Source organism: Cupressus sempervirens, chromosome 3, assembly GCF_028749045.1.
Source record: "Cupressus sempervirens isolate cs-2001-9-10 chromosome 3, ASM2874904v1, whole genome shotgun sequence".
Classification (NCBI taxonomy): Eukaryota; Viridiplantae; Streptophyta; class Pinopsida; order Cupressales; family Cupressaceae; genus Cupressus; species Cupressus sempervirens.
This window is the reverse complement of record NC_143120.1, coordinates 395855658-395877800: the sequence shown is the minus strand read 5'-3', so window position 1 is coordinate 395877800 and position 22143 is coordinate 395855658. Positions and strand designations below refer to the sequence as shown.

At 37.4% G+C, this 22143-nt stretch overlaps 1 protein-coding gene across 1 annotated transcript in view; it reads left to right on the top strand.

The window, feature by feature from the left end:
• Positions 1-22143, top strand: part of LOC149566684 (transmembrane E3 ubiquitin-protein ligase FLY1-like) — a 190089-nt gene that overhangs the window by 52132 nt on the left and 115814 nt on the right. The window contains exons 6-7 of the mRNA XM_089819994.1: positions 18774-18843; positions 18954-19031. Coding sequence (XP_089676120.1) covers positions 18774-18843; positions 18954-19031 — 148 coding nt within the window. The remainder of the gene's footprint in view (positions 1-18773; positions 18844-18953; positions 19032-22143) is intronic.

The following is a 22143-nucleotide window of genomic DNA, read 5'->3' as shown; positions in this document are numbered from 1 at the left end:
ACCGCTGTTCCGCTGCTGCTAGTTGTTGTTTTGCTTGCTGCTTCCCTCGTGCACTTTCCTCGAGTTGTGCTAACAAGGCTGTCTGCTCTGCTTCCCAAGCAATCTGCTGGGTGGCAAGTCGGTCGGCCATCTCCTCCCGAGCCTTCTCGGTCGTCTCCCGAGCTTCCTGCCCAGCCTCTACCCGTCTTCTCTCTATAAGCACCAACTCTACTAGGGACTTGCTTCGCTCTGTAATGTCAGCAAGGCATGAACGAACATCCTTATCCTTCTCCTCGGCTAGTGGTAGAGGTCTTGTCACGTGCACCCCTCCATCTACTTTCTTTGCTGCTGCTGCACTCTAATCCTCCACCCGGGTGATGCTAGTACCTTGACTACCTTGTTGTTCGACCAAATGACCTCCAACTGCAGGTCCTCTCATTTTCATATTGAAAGAGCCTTCCTTTGTGGAATGTCCCATGATCTGGCAAATCTCGCAAAATTGGTCCTTCGGACAGGATCCCTTCGTATGTCCTTTGTTGCACTTGGTGCACCATAGCTCATTTCCCTTGGTCTCCTTCTGCATGCTCTTGAATTTTTTCATCATCCGAATCATATCCTTTTGGAGGGCGCGAACCTTCTTGCTGCCCTTTTCGTCCTCACTGCTCTCTTCTTCTGAAGATGTGTCGTCATCTAAATCCGACGAGCTGTTTCATCCAAGCCGGCTTATTTTCTATTTTATTTATCAAATCTTTTAATTTCCTGGCGTAGACTCGAACTGTTTCATTTTTCCCCTGTTTTGTATTGTATATCTCCACTACGATTTTGTTGTCGTCGCGCAACAATTGAAATTCCGTAATGAACTCCTTTTTGATATTGTCCCAATTGTTTAACTTCTGGGGATCTTTATCAGTGAACCAATCAATTGCAACACCTCGTAGGGTGGCCGGAAACTGCCGGACCCATTCATTTGTATCTGTTATGCCATTAGCCCTCCAAATTGTTTCGCATGTTTTACAATGTCGAATTGGATCGGCTGCTCCATCACCATTGAATTTTGGCAATTTTTCTTTTGGTCCTGCCATTATATTGGATGTTGTGTAGGGGCGCTGCTTGGTACTGTAACACCGACGTTCTGTACTCTAGTACGAACGCTTTGTATTTTGTAATGGGCACCCCTGGATGTCCCAAAAAAAAACTAAACCAAATTGCTGAAAGGAATTATGTCAAACAGTTTGCATTCAACCTCTTATTTCTCCATTTAATGTTTTAAACCCCTTATAACTCCGGAAATCAAACGTTTATTTTTTTGTTGTGTTTCATGCATGGAATTGGTATCATACAACATAAACAAGAAAGAAACTACAATAATATGCAAAGTGGAAATGAACTGTTGCTAATAAAATGTTATTTTCAAAATTCATAAAACCAAATACATGGCAGATTTATCAACTCACTAATTACTTCAGCAGTATTGACATAATATTCCAGCCCATGCTTTTGAACTTGTTGCTACAGTGCTTTGTCCTTCAATCAGTCCACTACCTTCGTAATATCATTCCCTCAAAGCGGCATAAGCATCGGAAAAGTAGTGAAGAAGATATGAGCAAAATACCAAATCTGCCTGTAGTTGGAAATGCAACTAAATTGCCTGATAATGAAACCAATAACAAAGAATTCCAAAGGCCAAACCCCAAGGGAATGACGTTTAGAATGTTACAAGAGAGGATAGACGTCTTCAAATGCCAAGAACGGAGCTGCAACTCACACACCAATTTCTTCTCATATTCAACCCTGGCTAATGAAGCCACAAATGCTTCCTTTTATTCTATTTCCAAGGGTCCGCTCAACTCATATGGGCAATGTGGGATAAAAGATGTGTAGTATATAAAACATATATTAAAATACCCCTTATGTCTCCCTTGGGTACACATCCCCATAGAATAAATATTAAAGTAACACTTTAATATTTTACAATTAAATTAGACGTTACTTTAATAAAACTTCAGGCATTAAAATGTATTAGCAATCGGACTTCGAATAATGCAAGTGATAGCTCATCGGAAAGCTCTCACCAAGGAGTATCAAATCCAATCACCAAAATTGACCTGCACTGTGTCCTTCCGACTTACTAAAAATAGTAAGTATGCCTGAAACTAAGTAAATCAACTTCGTTTTGGCCCAAACTGGAAATGACTAGGCCAAAACACTCCAGGATCCCATTAAACCCTTCGTTAGCCCTCGGGACCATGTAGAACAAGGCTAATGCGCACACACTTGGTCAACTGCTAAAATGGGGACATTACAGTCCGCCCCCCTTGAAATTGCTTGTCCTCAAGCAATCTCAGTCCAGCCTGCTGAATAACCTGCTTACTCTCCCATGTAGAATCTTCCTCCGGCAGGTCTCTCCATCTGACCAAATACTCCTTCACTATCCTGTTTCTAAGCTTCCTCTCTCTGGTGTCCAGAATAGCCTCGGGTACTAACACAAGCTTCCCCTCCTCATCCAAAGGGGGTAAATCTGCAGAAGGCACTACATTCTGACCAATGGCTTTCTTAAGCCTAGACACATGAAACACATTGTAGACTCGATTGCCCTCTGGAAGCTCAAGCTCATAGGTGACTTTGCCCACTTTGCGAATCACCCTGTAGAGACCATAAAATCTAGGTTTCAACTTTTCAGCTCTGCTCTTCTTGAGCAATGATTGTCTATATGGTTGTAGCCTCAAGTAAACCATATCCCCTACCTCGAAGCTACGCTCTATTCGGTGCTGATCAGCATAAAATTTCTGTTGATTCTAGGCCTGTTGTATATTCTCTTTGAGCACTTTCAGGATGTCCTGACTATCCTGCAATAAGTTTTTGGCTTTGGGCACTCTACTGTCCCCCAAAACTAAATCCATGAAGCTAGGTGCTTCATAACCATAGAGTGCCATGAAAGGAGTCATCTTGATGGACATATGATAAGTGGTGTTATAACAATACTCTCCCATATGCCACCATCTGATCCAAGCCTTTTATTATGCAGTTACATAGTTCCTCAAATATCCTTCCACCCATTTATTCACAATCTCTGTTTGCCCATCTGTTTGTGGATGATAACTAGTGCTAGGTGTAAGATCTGTACCACACAACCTAAACAACTCTTGCCAAAAAACACTCATAAACTTACTATCTCGGTCGCTGACAATGAATCTGGGCAGCCCATGTAACCTGAATATCTCTCTAAAGAAAATATCTGCCACCTGTGCTGCTGTGTAAGTGGACGGAATAGCAAAGAAGTGAGCAAACTTCGTCAAGCGGTCCACCACCACATAGATGCAATCCCTTCCCTGCACTCGTGGTAAACCAGTGATGAAGTCCATCGAAATACTTTCCCATTTCCTATCAGGAATGGACAAGGGCTGTAATAAACCTGCAGGAAATGTGTGCTCTCCCTTATTCTGTTGACAAACCACACACTCCCTGACATACCTCTGAACATCATCCTTGAGCCCTTTCCATGAAAACCGCTCTCGAATCTGCCTGTAGCTCTTGAAGACCCCCGGATGTCCAGCTGTGGGTGCATCATGAAATGCCTTCAGTATCGCCTCTCTCAAATGTGATGACGGAATCAAATAAACCCTGTCCTGAACTCTGATCAATCCATCTATCACCTCATAGTGATCATCCTGTGTGGTACTTGAAATCAATCCAGAAGCCCAAGCATCTCCGACATACTTTGCTATAATCCGATCTCTCCAATCTCCTGAAATCTCTGCCAGAGCACATAAGTGAGGTCTCTTAGATAAGGCATCAACCACCTCATTTTTCTTACCTTTGACAAACTCTATGTCAAAGTCATAAGCCTGCAATTTAGTCACCCATTTTTGTTGCCGGTCATTAAGATCACGCTAGCTCATGAAGTATTTAATACTGTTGTGATCAGTCTTGATCACAAAACGTCCACCTACCAAATATGATCGAAATTTGGCCAATGCATGCATTATGGCCAACATCTCCCAGTCATAGACAGAATAACTCTTCTCAACTCCCCGGAGCTTCCTACTCTCGAATGCAATGGGATGCTTCTCTTGCATCAATACTGCTCCAATCCCATCACCTGATGCATCACAATGAAGCTCAAAAGGCATCGTGAAATCCGGTAGAGCTAGAACTGGACATGAAGACATTACCCGCTTGAAATGCTCAAAACATCTCTGTGCTGCCCTTGCCCACATGAAGGCTCCTTTCCTGGTAAGATTTGTCAAGGGTGTAGCAATCTGTGAGAATCCCTTAACAAACCTCCTATAAAAACCACATAAATCAAAGAATCCCTTAAGCTGTGTAAGGTTTGTGGGAGTAGGCCACTCTACAATAGCTCTGATCTTTTCAGGATCAACTCGAACGCCATCTGCACTAATGATATGCCCAAGGTAAAGGAGCTCAGTCATGCCAAACTCACATTTAGATTCCTTGGCATACAATGACTCTCTCTCCAGAATAGATAACACCTCCTCCAGATGATGTAAGTGCTCCTCCCAGGTCTTACTGAAGACCAAGATGTCATCAAAGAAGATCAAAACAAATCTCCTCAACTGCTTCTTGAATACTTGGTTCATACAACTTTGAAATGTAGTGGGTGCATTGGTTAGACCAAATGGCATAACCATGAACTCAAAGTGGCCATAGTGACATCAGAAGGCTGTTTTCTCAATGTCCTTTGCTCTCATCCTGATCTGATGGTATCCGGATCGCAAATCAATTTTGGTGAAGAAGCATGCCCCATGCAACTCATCAATTGGCTCATCAATCCTAGGAATGGGATACCTGTTTTTAATTGTTTTCTTATTCAGTGCCCTGTAATCGATGCACATGCGCATCGTCCCATCCTTCTTCTTTACCAATACTACTGCTGAAGCAAAGGGGCTCTTACTGGGCCTGATATGCCCCATCTCCAAAAAATCCTTAATCGCCTTCTCTATCTCATCTTTGTGTTTCTTAGGATGACGATAAGGAGTAATCATAATTGGTTTGGCTCTCTCCTCGAGCTCAATAACATGTTCCATCCCTCTGTCAGGAGGAACCCCATGAGAAATATCGCTAAATACTTTAGCGTGTCTATCAAGTATCTTCTGGATATCTGGTGGATGACTCTTTTCTTGTGGCTCTGGTGAAGTTGGCATAATGTAGCACTCTGCCACCCACTCTATGTCATCATGACGAAAAAGTCTCTGCATTCTCCTCAAGGACACTACTCTGCAACCTCCATCTGAAAGTCCTCTAAGTACCACAGTTCTGCCCTCATGCTGGAATCTCATCTCCAATTTCGCTAGGTTGAGTGTGAACTCCACTAGTGAAGCCATCCATGTCATGCCGAGGATGACATCATAATCTCCCATGTCCGCAACATAGAACTCATCCTTCAACTCGTAGCCATCTCCAAACCTGATGTGAAGATTAGATATCTTCCGAGTGCATAATAATTTATCACCGTTAGCCACCATGACTCTAAACCCATCATGCTCCTCTGTCTGTATCCCTCTCCTGGCTACCAACTGTGCATCTATGAAGTTATGTGTAGCCCTAGTGTCAATAAGAGATATCACTTTCTGCCCCTGGATAGTACCCCTGACCTTAAATGTGATTGCCTTTTGGGCCCCTGTCAAGCGTGCCAACGATCTATCATCCTTAGGAATGCTGCTCTCCTCTATAGTGTTACCCTCATCTGAATCGGAGTGCTGATCCTCCCCCTCTGACTCTGAATCTTCTGCTGAAAAATACTCCATTTGATTTGCCTTAGCCTTGAGAGAACATTTATGAGATAAGTCCCAAGGCTCTCTACAATGGAAGCACAGCTTCTTTTTTCGAAGTTCATTCAAGGTTTCATTGTCTAGTCCTTTTGATCCTTTTTTGGGTTTGCTATACTCTTTTTGAAATGGTTTTTTGTGTTTGTCCTTGTGGTAGGAAGAATCTGTTGAATGGTTTTTTCTTTTGTATACCGAAGGGGCTAAATCTTGTGCCTTTTTAGTTGCTTTAGCTAAGGTGAGTGGATCATGTCCCTTCACCCAACCTCGTAATGGATCAGCAAGACCATCACAAAATAACACCACCAATCTCCTAGGAGAGATATTAGTAACAAGTACAGACAAGCGCTGAAACTCGACAATATAAGCATCCACAGAACCTGACTGTTTTAACTGTGCTAGTTCTTTGAAATGTAACTCGGGATCCCTAGTGTCAAATCTCTCAATCAATGTTTCGGTGAATTCTTCATAGGATGTAATCTGATTATGCCCCAAAGTCACCATGCCATGATGCCACCATTCATGTGCAACGCCATCCAAGTGCATAGCTGCATACTTGATCGCCTCCTCCTCAGGCATATGATTTAGCTGCAAGTATGTATCTACCTTCTGCACCCAAGCTCGTGTAGTCATCTTCCCTGAAGCATCATAATAAGGTAAGGAAAGTTTTCCAACTTTCTTTCTCAGCTCAAAATTTTGATTCCTCCCTCCTGCTCTAGGTATGTGTCTCATCCTTAAGTCCATATAATCTCTGAGGGAAATATCTGCCTGAAACTCTGGTCCACTAGCCTTCCAGTCCCTCCTGAACTGATCCTGTAACTCGGTAATCTGCGGTTCATTTACTGGTTGAACCGGATCTTTGGGTGGGAAGGTGGGTAGAAGAGGTCTCGAGCTCGTAGTCTGCGCTGGGCGTGCAACGTGTCTAAAGTTATCAGCCTCATTCCCATTGTTGTTGTGTCCATTATTACCATTAATGTTATTCTCAGGACCATTGTTGTTGCCTTGGCCTCCATGGTTATTGTTTCCCCCATTGTTATTGTTTCCCTCATTATTATTGTTTCTGTTGTTGGCATCACCTGGATTAATATTGATACCCATCTGTCTAGCCATGAGCTGCAACATGTCTATTCGCCTATTCTGCTCCTGCTGCATACGTTGCCCTTGCTCTAATGTATCCAGTAATTGTCTGAACATTACGTCCCCCTGATCTGGACCGGCATTCCCGCCTCCGCCTAATCCTGTATTCCTGTCATCTCGATCACCCATATTGTTGTCCTGATCAAAGAATATCTCCTCTGTGTCTGTATGGCTGGATTCAATGTCCCCCTGCACGGATGTACTAGACTGTTTGCTTTGCAAGTCTGAAATCCTATTTTGTCTTGCTCTGGTATCACGGAAATTATAAGGCCCCTGTCGCATGCTCAAACATAAATACTTAGCGTGTGTTTTATTTATTTATTTCTGATTTTAGTGTTTTGACATTTCGTCAAACACTTTTCCCTCTATCCGGCTGTTCCAAATTCCCTATAAGACCTCCACAGGATGGCAGGACTTATAGCTCTGATACCACTGTAATGGGCACCCTTGGATGTCCCAAAAAAAAACTAAACCAAATTGTTGAAAGGAATTATGTCAAACAGTTTGCATTCAACCTCTTATTTCTCCATTTAATGTTTTAAACCCCTTATAACTCCGGAAATCAAACGTTTATTTTTTTGTTGTGTTTCATGCATGAAATTGGTATCATACAACATAAACAAGAAAGAAACTACAATAATATGCAAAGTGGAAATGAACTGTTGCTAATAAAATGTTATTTTCAAAATTCATAAAACCAAATACATGGCAGATTTATCAACTCACTAATTACTTCAGCAGTATTGACATAATACTCTAGCCCATGCTTTTGAACTTGTTGCTACAGTGCTTTGTCCTTCAATCAGTCCACTACCTTCGTAATATCATTCCCTCAAAGCGGCATAAGCGTTGGAAAAGTAGTGAAGAAGATATGAGCAAAATATCAAATTTGCCTGTAGCTGGAAATGCAACTAAATTGCCTGATAATGAAACCAATAACAAAGAATTCCAAAGGCCAAACCCCAAGGGAATGACGTCTAGAATGTTACAAGAGAGGATAGACGTCTTCAAATGCCAAGAACGGAGCTGCAACTCACACACCAATTTCTTCTCATATTCAACCCTGGCTAAAGAAGCCACAAATGCTTCCTTTTATTCTATTTCCAAGGGTCCACTCAACTCATATGGGCAATGTGGGATAAAAGATGTGTAGTATATAAAACATATATTAAAATACCCCTTATGTCTCCCTTGGGTACACATCCCCATAGAATAAATATTAAAGTAACACTTTAATATTTTACAATTAAATTAGACGTTACCTTAATAAAACTTCAGGCATTAAAATGTATTAGCAATCGGACTCTGAATAATGCGAGTGATAGCTCATCGGAAAGCTCTCACCAAGGAGTATCAAATCCAATCACCAAAATTGACCTGCACTATGTCCTGTCGACTTACTAAAAATAATATGCCTGACACTAAGTAAATCAACTTCGTTTTGGCCCAAACTGGAAATGACTAGGCCAAAACACTCCAGGATCCCATTAAACCCTTCGTTAGCCCTCGGGACCATGTAGAACAAGGCTAACGCACACACACTTGGTCAACTGCTAAAATGGGGACATTACATATTCCGACACCAACGCTTTGTATTCTGACGCTGATGCTTTATATTCCGACGCCAACACTCTGCACTCTGACACCAACGCTTTGTATCCCGAGACCAACGCTTTGTATCCTGATACCAACGCTTTGTATTCCGACAGCTGTGCTTTTTGGTGAAGAAGGTTCTCCTTTAAATGAATTTTTTCGTTCTGGAAGTGTATTCTGGATGAAGAGTTCACTCCACGCTCGTGCTCCCTCGGCACTCCGAGCCATTCGAGTCGATTCCCTTCCGTCTGGATTTTCTTCCCTTGGCGAATACAAGCTCAAAAACTCTTCCCTTGCTTCTTCCACTAATTCCACCCGTTGTCGAGTCTCCAACAATTCTTCAGTGCTTCGGTGTCTGTCGGCAATCTTTTGAAATCTCCTTCTGCATTTGGTTTGTTGTGCCAAAATTAAATTTTTTTGTGCAATATGTATTCCATCTTTTCTCTTTATCTTATTTTGATCCTTGTTAAGTTGATTTGGCATTAATCTTCATTCCTCCTCCTTCCAAGTTCATGGGGCAACGACACTAAATGTTTACCATACTGGGTAAATGAATCAACACATATAGACAATAGATAAGAATAGCATAAATCCTTGTATTATTCGCATATGCCAAGACATTACATTATGCTTGAATGATGATGATTACAATGATTCCGAAGGGTGTATAAATACTTTCCGAAGAACCTTCCCGAAGGGGTCCGTTGGGTACATAAAACATGTCGGCTACATAAAAAGAACCTTCCCGAAGGGGCATATACCAATGACATATATCCTGATACACACCCTGTTGGCTGCACAATATTTACCGACGACAAACCTAAAAGTATGCATAGGCATATCATTTTATTTCCAAGTTGTGTGATGATCTTTCTCTCCATCTTCACCCTAAGGTGGGGAATGGTGGGAAATTGAATGTTTGCGTTCACATAAATAATGTGAGTTGTTATTAGAACTCACATAGTTATTATAGATAGTATAGTTATTTGTTTGTTTGTGTTTAGAGTTGTTTAAAAAAAATCTTTATAGTTGTTGTCCTGCATTTTGTCACCACAAAATGTAGTTAACAGTACAAAACTTTTTCAAATTAGTTTCGCATTTCTCTGAGTTTATTTCATTATTTAATTGGTTAGTATTGATCAACCAATCGGTACCAATTGATACAATGAATCTTTTTATTGAAGGCCTTCGTCAAGTCGTTTTCGTTTTGCTTTCTGTCGAGCTTTTGCTTGATTTTTGAAGCCTTCACAGTCTGTTCTTTGCTTTTGAGTTTGTGTTTGCTTGTTTTTGATCTTTTGAATTTGCTCATGTTATGTCTTTCGATCTCCCCTTCGATTCGATCTAACCTAGAGGTAAATCGGAGTTGTCAGTCAAGAGATATGGTCATTTTAGTGCCTCAAAAGTGGACATTTTAGGTGCAACAGCACGAATTAAAAATATGATGTTATATTTTGATTTTGACATTCACTTTTTGAAAATATAACATTTTATTCATTTTTTGTTGTGTTTTGAAATTACTTTTCATTTAAATTTATAACTTAAAGTGACTATAGTGCACTTTATGTTATAATTTTAAGTTGAGTTACTTTTTAATTTTTGACTTAAAGTGACTATAGAACTATATAGTTACTTTTTAAATTTTTGATTTTTAAATCAAATACTTATATAAATCTCACTTTAACTTAATGTTTATGACTTATATTGATTAATATAATACATAAATATTATTTTTGACTCATATTGTTGACATTTTTATAAAAATAAGTGAAATGCATAACTTAAAAGTCTAAAAGTGGACATTTTATGTGCATATGCATGTAAAAAACTATGAAAAGTGGAAACTTTTCATGCTAATGCATATAAAAACTCATTTTGAAGACCTTTTTCATGCCATTACATCAAATGCTTGTAAAAGTGGATCTTTTTGATGCAATGACATGAAAAGTTGAGTTTTCATGCTTGTGCACGAAAAAGGTGAGATATGTTTATAAAATATGTAAGTGACTCCAAAAAGTGAGATTTTGGAAACTTGCACATTTTAAAATATGTAATGGGCTTCAAAAAGTGAGATTATATCTCATGACATATTTTAAAACATGTGATGGACTCTAAAAGGTCCTCTTTTGCCTTCCAACATGTTTTAAAATATGTAATGAACATAAAAATGTCCTATTATGTGAAAAGAACATGTTCTTGCTCCAAAAACCTCCTATTTTGATCATAACTTTTGATTTTCTCCATGGATTTGAATGAAATCAGTTGCATTCATCATGTTTTGGAGAGGTGATCATTTTGCCCTCATCAAAAATCAGTTTATTGCACCCAAAAATGTGTTCAAAACTCTCAAGCTAGGGCAGAATTTTGCAAAAAACTCCATAAATCTTCAAATTTGGAACATGTTTTTGCTTGGAATCAAATCGTTTTGACCTTATTTGTTGATTCCATTACATTGTGATCATTATTTTGGTGTTAAAACACCAAATCATTTTTGCTTGGAGAAACACGTTTTTGCTTAAAATGCTCGGAAAATTGGAGTTTTAATCCACTTTTATGCGTTTTGAAGTCACTTTTTTGCATTTTGATCCATGTATATGCATTTGGAGAAGTCGTTTTTGCATTCACAAGTCAAAAATGACTTTAAAACATGCATTTTTTAGTCACGTTTTTGCAAAAACGGCCCAGATTTTTGAATAGAAAAGTCATATTTTTGTTCAAAAAACTCAAAAAAATGCATTTCCAGCCCATACATTTGATCAAAAGGGATTGTTTTTGAGTTTTAAATGCATGATATTGTTTTTGGAGACCATTTATTTGACACTTTCATGTCAAATCCGACCATGGAATGTCCATTACATGCAAGTGCGGAAAAAGTCAAAAGGTTGTTTGAAAATCCGAATTTAAGGGAGAATTGGTCTTAAGACTATAAAACTTGCTATTTTAGAGCATCTTTTCCTTCATTTTTGGCATTTAATTTTCATACAAGTGGACTCTTTCTTTCTTGCTATTTAATTTGTGCTAATCTTGCTATTTCCATGCATATTTTAGCTTGAAATTGCCCATTTGTCCATATATATGCCATGAAAAGTGCATTTTGCCTTTAAAAATGATGAAAACTCTCATTTTCACACTTTTGGAATTTCCCCAAACTCCAAATTCGAATTTGCATATTGAAGTGGTTTCCTTGTTGACATGTTTGAGTATTTTGCCAAAAGCATGTGTTTATTTTGTATTTATTTTTATGTTTTGCTTGTTTGCATTTCGGTTTTTTCTCCATTTAGAAGAAATTGCAAATTCTTTCCCAAGAACTTGAGCATGTTTCACTTCACTCCACTTTTCATTTCCATGTCACAACACTTCATCTCTCACTCAATGAAATGTGATTACATGTTTTTCATCCCATTCGCCATCCACACATGCACGTAATCCCATTTTCCGTTTTCATTTTCATCCATCTCATTATTCGCTTCCATTTGCACGACACGATTACACAAAATGTCTTATGTGTAATTGCATCTAAAAGGTCCAATTTTGACTAAAAGTCACTTTTTGTAAAGTCAAAAAGATGTCATTTTCTCCTCTCCATATGCATTCACACCTCCATGAGCAAATACATGTTTCCGTATCTTTCCATGCTTTCCATCTTAGCCTTCATCCGCATATGCATGTAAAGCGTATCTTTCACTCACACTTGCATCTCATTTCACCCTCCACCTTCCGTTACATGTTGCATTTACATGTAATCCACTTTCCGTGCAGTGACATCTTGAAAGCCCAAATCACTTTTTGAAAATCAGCAATTTCCATTTACACGCATTCCCATGCGCCAAACACTTTACTTCAAAAAAGAAAAAGAAAAAAAAAAGAGGAGTTAAAGGTGCTAATGGAAAGTTGTTCTGAGTGTACATCCGAACATTGTCAAGAAGGTTTTCAAAGTGTCAAAGACTCCAGTTTGTGCTGATCTACAAAGGAGAATTCACGACAACTTGAGCGAGAAAAGATGGATCACATCAAGTTTCCACATGATAATGGACAATTCATCAAAGACAGCTAGAGGTTGTCAAAAGGCGCAATACTATGGTTATCAACGTGAATGCAGCAGTACAAGAGACAGGAACTCCCAATCCTGTTATCATCTAGGATTGCATCGTCAAGTACAAGGCCTTTCAGAATTATTCTTTTCTCTTCCGTCTTCTTTCTTCTTCTTTCATGTTTGTAGTTGGAGAAGATGCATTACATGAAAGTGTAATTACATGTAATGCGAGTTGCATGTGTATGTAAAAGATGTAATGCGAGTTACATATGTATGTAAAGGATGTAAGGTGAGTTGCACGTGCAGTTGCATGTAACCCTTTATTTTCTCTTGTAGTTAGACTTGGTCAAAGTTGGTTGAGTTGCTCCCACTTTTTCCTCCCTCTTTTTCTCAACTTCTTTGCCTATATAAAGGAGTGCCCCCTCATTGTAAAAATTATCTTTTGTTGTATGCAAGAAAGCTCTGCCACATTTGTGCAAGCATAACTTTGATTGTGTTGTATGAATTTGGGAGAAAAGTGAATAAAAGAAGCAATTGGATTCGAAGTTTTGACTGGAAGCAATTGTGATAGAACAAATTAGAAGCTTTGACTATAATTTGTGCCTATTGTCTTGATTCATGTTATTATTGTGTGTTCAATAAAAGAGCATAGAGAGTTAAGAAACAATTGAAGCCCGAGCTTTGACCAGGAACAATTGTGAAAATTCATAGCTAGAAGCTTTGTCTGTGGCTTGTATTTTCATCTTAATTCACAAAATAGTTAGATTGTTCTTACTTTTAGGAGTCTTTGTGTCCTAATTGTAAAACTTTTACCATCTAGAAGTACGACTGGATTTAGAGCCAAACCGGTATGTTTTAGCTAGCCTTTGAGTTAGTGAAGATTTATCGGTATCACTGTTTCCAGCTCTTGATAGAAGTGTAGTTAGAGATTTACCTTGCCCATTATTCGTTCTACGAGTAAGTGGATCCTTTCTTGAAAGTTAAGAAGAAAGGATATTAGTAACACCCTGTTTAAGATCTCTCGACTTCTTGCTTAGCTTGAGTTGATCCAAGGAACGGTGAGAAGGGGGAGCCTTCCCTTTAAGGTAGGAGAGACTCTGTCTCACACGTTGTGGCTGGTCATCTTATTTTGTGACTGAATTTTTACCCAAAACTGTCAGTTGCAAAATATCCACCCAACAATAGTTAGGAAATTCGTTAAGAGAGTTTCCTATAAAATAGGATGTTAGAATCCTATGAATTTGTAATATGGATCAAATGAAGAAAAATAAAATATTTTATTATGTGTCCTCTCAAATTCAATATTCACCGAGGTGATAGCCTTGTAAGGATCACCATTGTTGTAATTTGGAAGATTGATTCTAAAATCTTTGTCATGAACTTAGGGATTGTGATACTCTATTGTCTACACAAACATCTTGATTTTCCAAGTGATCACCATTGTTGTAATTTGGAAGATTGATTTTAAAATCTTTATTATGAGCTTAGGGATTGCGATACTTTGTTCCCTGTGTACATGTTTATATTTTTTAAGCGTCTTGTCCATCAAATTTTGAATGTGTATACTTTCTAAGATTTTCTTCTTGGTTGGATTTGTGACTCAAAGGGACAAATTTTATTTAGATGAGAACTCTAGATTTGTTTTTCTTTTTACAATGACAATTTGCTATTTTTAGTTTGCTTCAGAGTTTAGAGTCTTTGACTATGGTTGCCAGCCATTGACATTCCACATGAGGATGAGATTTTGTTACATATTGCTTTTATATAATATCTAGATCAGCTTGTTTGGTTAGTTTACTCATTTACCGACGCACTAGATGCATCTCCTTATTGAATTCTACAAAAAAAATGCATTTTAAATTAAATTTAAGTCATTTAAAAAATTCCTGATATTTTCCCGAGAAGTTACCAATTTATCTCTGATATTTGCGGATAACTTTTTTTTGCCTTGCTGATAAGTGGCAGAGAAGGAGATTTTGAACTATGATCAAAGCATTCAGATTATGTTGTGAATCTCCCCCTTTCTTCAATAATTTACCAGTGTCATGTCTAATAAGGCATCCTCTTGAAGATATATAACCTTTTAATATTTTTGATTGTCCTTTAATCCCACTTATTGATTTTCTCACTTGTAATGATCCCTTCTGCTAGGTCGGTTTAAAATGATCCTTGAAAGATGTCACCAATTAACACTATGTACATAGAAATGTTTATTATTGGTGGTAGACTGTCGGTTTCTTATAACTCATGACATGATCGTCTCTTGTAGCTCACATTTAGAAGGTACCCACACAGGACATACTTTGCAACACAACCATAAATGCTTATATAATCAGTTCATCCCTCCAATGGTTGCACATTTACCCTTTTAATATATGTTACAATGAAATATGGGTCAATCAATTGGGCTAATATGCTGCCCTTTTGAATATATTCTTCTTGCCTTACTCATCGGGAGGTGTACCTTGTCCTACTCCTTTCCTTATACGTAGTGTGTATTACATAACCATGGGTATTCCTAAAACTTTCCTGTAATATCCTTTCTTTTTCCCAGCAAAATTCTCAGGTTTAGACTACTGTCATTTTGTCAAACAGTTGGTTTATGATCCCATCATTGCACTATAATCTCACTAAAAACCCCTTTAACTCCAACAATGCAGTAAGGACGACTCAAGAGTTAATATAATGTGAAAGGAAATACACTCAATGATAGTGCTTAAGACAAAGACATTAGATTTAAGCTCATAACCAGACCTTGTTTGAAAAGTAAAGAGAGTGGAATACATTCATTAAGTCCTATACACAACTCGAACAGATAAATGGAGTTTTCAAATCATAAAGAAAGAGATAATGAACCTGGTATCTCATGGATGTCTGTCTGTCAACTGCATATCTAGGATCACTCCATGTCTAGTATTCCCCATGTATTCCAGCTTGACTTGTAGATAAGATCCGACTGGTGAAGTCTTAACACAGTTATGACTGACATCTGCAGGAGTAAAACACCTGCATTGCTGGATAGCCATGTAATATAGTGGATACTGGTATTAGAGACGTCTCTTCCTTCACTTGCACAGCTATACTCGTTTTCTCACTGCCCAACTGATAGCTGTCAACCCGAGTTTGGCCCAGCAGTCATAGTCATGACTGTAATTGCTGATAAGACACTGATTAGAACAAGGGAAACCGTGACTGGTCTAGTGCCGTTAACTGCTGGTGAAAGCTACTTCCAAATTCCCACGTCTTCTTCCAGTTTATCTGATTTCTGTCATAGGTTATCACTGTCACTTTCATATTTCTTCAATACACTTAATATGTAAAAGATATCTGGTCCACGCTTTCCTCCACTGATATAACCCAAGACTCAAACATACCTATGTTATCTTGCCATCTCCATGTTCATTGTAGTTATACCGAGCTCATGTGTTTTCTCTGCAATCTTCTCACTAAAATATTGTTTCAAACCTTCAAGAGGGTTGGGGCTACGTCCAGCTTCTCTAAGTTTCTTAAGGGTTTTCATCCCTAAGAATGCACAGTCACATTAAGCAACCATTCAGGATTCTTATAATATCATATATTCGTTGTTCCAATCCCAATGCAAATGCCTTTATAACTTTGAAATGAGGAGAGGTACGAAGAACTTAGCAATGCAGGATAAAAAGCTATTTCATCTTTTAGTCACTTAAGTCATTTTGTCATAAAGTGACTTTATAACTTTATAATAACATCAAAATATTTAAATAAATCACTTAAGTCACCTAAACTTTAATATCTCTTGAAATACTTGTCTGATTATCATGCCATCTGAAATAGGAATCTCTCCTCATAATTCCCCATGTCACCAAATACACTTTCTAAAAATAGAAAGGGTCCATCTCTATTACTCCTTTACTATTCATAGTAAGTAAGGCAAATGGAGTCCAAAAGATATCGAACGAAGGCCAAATCCATAAATCCTTGAATGTTGGAGATGAATCAATCTTCAGAAAACCCACTAACCATCCTTATTAGCCTACGAGTATCTAATATTAGGCTAATCCCTGAAATTCTGATGCTGCCAACAATTGGGGACATTACATTTCCTAACAACTTAATTGACCATATAATTAAATTACAGTATTATTTTAATAATGTTGAACTTAAGGATCGCTTTTGTGCAAGTGAATCTATCTTTCAAGTAGAAACTTCAATGGTGTACTTTTTCATAATTCTTGCATAAATCACATGCAAAATATGTAATGATCCCTGTCCAGTCATTGCTTTCCTTCTACTTTCTTATATCAAGCTAAGTTATATCCCTCTTTTAGTTCAGTGATTTGCCCTTAAATATCCACTCGAAGATTGTGACTCTTGGATATGTGTCTTAATTATTCAATAAAAATTATAAGATAAGATATATGTTTATTAATATAATATGTTTCCTATTCATCATATTTCAAATGAGCAATTGTATTAGTATAAATGAGATTCATAGTGTAAATTAATTACTACCCTTTAGTCCATCCTTTTAGTTTTATATTACAATATTCGCTTTTATGTTTATTACCTTATTGATTATATATTATGATATGTTAATGAAGTATTAATTATACTTCATATTAATATTTTATTAATGATGATATTGTTATTAATATGTTCTTTTATATTTGATCACACTATTATATTATTTCTCTATTTTATTAAATCTCTCTTATGATATATAATTAATTTATCACTAATATGTTACTATTTTATTTCTTTATATATTTATTCTATAGAATATTTTATTATTATATTTAATTTAATTGATCTGAATAATTACGGTCCAAAATAGGGGATATGACAAAATATTTTGTAGCTTCACATATATAACTAAAATGAGTGAAAAATTATTCTTGCACAACCTGTAAAGATTGCTCTTGCTGCTTATCGTTTTCATGGTCATAGAGAATGCAATCAGACACTTTAATAAGATACGTCTTAGGAGGATATCATGCCATGATAAACCCTAATGGACCAATGTCTATATTAGAATCATGTCTCACCATAGGCCACATTAGTGTCACATTTTTGTTAAGAGGATGGATAGTGTCCAATTTTTAAGTAGAACTGTAGATTAGAAGATCACCTAAAAACTTGTTTGATGGCCACCTTTTGAGAGATGAACCTGCATTTCACTCAGTCACTCGAAAACCTGGTGGTGAGTTTTTGGTGATTATCTTGCTGAGAAATTTTGATTTTATTTGAAAATCTGTCAACCAGGATAAGATCTTGTGGTGATAAAAATTAAAAATCAGTTCATTTTTCACATTTTTGCTCACTCAACTATCAGATGTTGATACGTTGACAACAATCCTTCCAATTTTAAGTGATTTTGGGCTGATTGAGTGGCAGCTGTAGTGGCACAAGAGAAGGTGGAAGGTACGTGTGAGGCATTAACCGGGGTGTCATTGGACGTGGCTGCCCATGATATGCCTGAGGAAAATATTCTTCCTCAAGAAGAATCAATACTATTCACTTTGAGGGCATCTACAAAGCCACTTAGAAGTTTCACTTGTATTTATATGGTTTTTTAATCTTTGACCACATGACACTCTGAGAGTCCGATGTATATTGGTCTTTTTTAAATTTTTATCTATGATGAATGAAAAACTAATTATCATTTCTCTAAATTTTATTAAGATTATTTAGTGAAAATGTGTTTTTTAAATGTTAAGAAATTTCGCCGAGTTTGAGTCAAATTTAGATTTCCTGAGTTTTGCCGAGCCATGGATTTTTAGATTACACAGATAACCATTTTAATGTCCAAAAGAAAATGATGCTGATTCAAATCTAAAATGGGCAAATACAGGGGCCCAAAAGACATATAAGCCGGATGAGGTTGAACAACTAGATTCATACTTTGGAATTGATAGATATTATGAAGGGGCCTAGAAGCAAGGATGAGTTTATCTCCACAGCTGTGTTCAATCTCTTAAGATTTTCTATCAAATATAGTAGAGTCAAAGTGCACCAGTTGAGCCTACCTTGTTATCTAGCCTACTCAATCAGATCACATCTTTTATCAAAAGCTGGTGTTAAGTTATTGTCGTTACTAGTGTAATATGCTTTTATGGAATTTAGTAGAGTGCAGTTTGGGAGATTATTGAATGTATACTTGCATAGTTGCATTTGGTTTTGTATGCTAATAAGAGTTGATTTTAGTTGCTTATTAAAGTAGTTTCAAATGATGCCTTTCCTCCTAATGATTAAATGTTTTGGCATCTGTCCAGCTTGGGATATTTTCATCACAAGTCTTGCAAGAGTCTCCAACAGACCAGTTCAGAAGGAAGGGAAACAATGGTATTGAGACTTTTTGCCAATGTTGTTCATACTTATGATTGTTAGTACGACTTTTTATATATGTTAGCTATTTATTTAACTTTTGCACCATATTGTTTTCTTATTTGCAGCTGTTATTGCAGACATGGAGAGGCATTGTAACTTACAGATTGCAGCACATATTTCACAGATTTCTACCAATCAAAAGAGTAATGTGTATTAATTTATATATCACTCCATTTTACATATTCAAAGTCTTCTCTTAATTAGTAAACAACAGAACCTAAGATTGTGACTGCATCAAGTGATCTTCATGGAGAAATATTATATTATTATCATATTCTTTCATTGTTCCTCTTTTATTTCTAGTCGCAGAGGTCACCATTAGTAATGTGCTTCATTTTATAGCACACATTTTCAGTCTATATTATAATCACATGGCATATACTCTATGGTAGTTAAGTTTGCAAATAATGATTATTTTTCCTTTTAAAAAACCTTAAAATCCTATAAGCTATTGCTGGATAAATGGATACATGCTCTTTTTGAGTACGACATCATAAATTAATTGAAGCATCATGCTGATGTAATGCCCAAGCAACTCAATGAGATGTATTTTGTCCCATTATGAATATCAGGAGTTAATAAATTATGTTGAGAATTTACAGAGTTTGTGATTGTTTGAAGAGATTATTTTGGAAGGAAAATGTTGGTAGTGGGACTGTTGTCTTTTCGGTCTCACTGAAAGTGTGGGGAATGAATGGGTCGGGAGGGATGAAAATAAATATAATGTTGATAGTAATACTCTATTTTTGTAGAAAAATTTGAAAGGTTTTATTTGTTTGTCACCCTTGTATTTATTACAATAATAGATAAGTCGTCTATTAATTAGTTAATGGTTATCTATTGTAAATATCTAGTTAGCTTTCGTTTTTTGCTTTCTCTAGAATAGAATGTTCCTATTCTTTACGGTTGTTTTCTAAGAAAAAATCGTTTTATTCTTTTGTATAAATTGACCTTTCAGTCTCTGTTAATAACAAGCAAGTATTTTACCAATTACTTACGTAATATTGTATCAGAGCTAATACTTAAATTTTTTTGACAAAATTTATAATTTCTTCTTGAAATTATTTGTTTAATTTTTTTCAAAATTATTTTCAGTCAATTTCTCCTACAACCCAACTAGGGTTTTTGCCTTGAGAAATTTGAATGCAAAGAAACACATTTTGCTGGAAGTAACGATTGTATTATTGCTAGGGTTTTTTGCATTGTTGCTAGGTTGCCAACTCAAAATCGTAATTTTTTCTTGCTGCTAATTTGTGATTTCCATGTGTGCTACAACACATGGCTTCCTTTTTCGTCTGGTCGGCCTGTATCTGCAAACCACTGTTGTCTTTTAAACACAGAAAAACCCATTTTTTTGCTCCATAGATTCACGTTTTTCAGAACTCTGAAGGTCGCTATTTCATCGTTTTTTTGGTGTAGAAACCCGACTTTGTGCATCAAAACATCATATTTCATGCCACCTTAGATCGATGCCTCTCTCTACTACAGAAAATGTCCAGTTTTTTGCCTCCGAAACTCCATTATTCAACAAATCCGAGCTTTCATTGCTGCCGACTGTATTTTTTTCGAAATCCTAATTTCTGAGCTCAAAAAAATATTTTGTTTTCAAATTCTTGGTGGGTTTTTCAAGAGCTCAACTGGACTGTCCATTTTTTTTGGGTGCCTTGTTTTTCGAGCCGGTGGATACAAAAAATGATAACATATTCCTTTTGGATTTTTCGAGCTCTCTTCTGGGTCACTCTCCATTTTTTCTAGGTCTTCCGTTTTGTTGCCTCAAAGAACTTGCCTTCACAGATTTTCACAGTTTTTCATTGATGAAAAACATGCCATGGCATCTCTGAAAAACATTCTGCTCGAGCACAACTCCAAATTCAATGGTCAAAATTATAGCACTTGGAAGCAGCAGATCATCGCAATTTTTGAATATCAGAACATCTATCAACTTGTATTGGGTGTTACGAAGTGTGCGACTTCTCCGAGCCTTGATCAAGATACATGGGATCTAAATAATCAAGGGCAGTGATGCTTCTCAAATTATTCGAGGCTGATGATCAGCTTTCTCAGATTTCGTCTAACAAGGCAACAACCGAGATGTGGACACATCTTAAAAGTCTTCATGAGACTTCTGACAAAAGCAAAGCCTTCTTTTTGAAAAACACTCTGTTTTCTATTGTCATGGATGAGCGCACCTCACTCCAGGTACACCTGAATCAGATTCAAGAAATCCGTGATCAGTTACTTGCCATTGGTCGAGAGATGGAGGAAGAGGATATTGTGGTAATCACTCTTCGAAGTTCACGCAAGTCCTATGAGCATTTTATCGAGACTCTCAACATCACATCTTCTGGTGTTGATTTGAAGTTCACTAATCTCTACACCTTGCTGCTTCAGCAAGATCTGTGGAAACAACAGTTTGGTAGTAGCTCGAGTTCCACCTCCATAGAGCAAGCTTTTGTTATGAAATCCTTTTAGAAGGATAAAGACAAGTTTCAGCAGTCATCTTAGTAGAAGTCTTCTGCTCTAGCATCAGATGGTTCCCGAAAGAAGAACATTCAATGCAACTACTGACATAAGTTTGGACACATGAAGGTTGAATGTTGGAAATGCTTAGTTGCATAGTCTAAGCAATTAGGTTCCCAGCCCAAAGCGAACAGTGCAGACCACACTGAGCAGGCGGAATCTTCCTTTTACGCCTTCATGGCTAAAAGATCTATAGATCATGTGAAATCCTCTGCCTAGTACATTGATTCAGGTGCCTCTCGTCATTTCACTCATTGCAGAGACTGGTTTACTAACTACCAACCTTATTCAGACTCGGTTATTTTTGGTGGTGGGAAGAGTACATGTTTGTCAGCAAAGGCAATGTTCAAATTCAATCTGCTGGGAGGAATCTCATATTCCTTGATGTGTACTACGTTCTAGGGATGGAACTAAATCTAGTTTCAGTCAGTTAGTTGTTGCGACATTCTCCACACTTGGCAGTCACCTTCGTGCACCATCATTGATTGGGCGACTCAATCTACTGTTGCAGTGGGTCTTAACGATCATGGTCTTTTCAGACTTACTGATTCTAGTGATTCTCAAGACTTAGCTATGGCTTCTCGGCAGTCTTCTGTGAGTACACTTTGGCATCAACGATATGGGCACTTAAATGTGCATTGTCTCTCACAGCTTGCTTGGGATGAGCTTGTTCTTGGATTGCTAGAGATTCAGACTCAACAGCTTGGAGTTTGTGACGCATGCCAGACTGGAAAG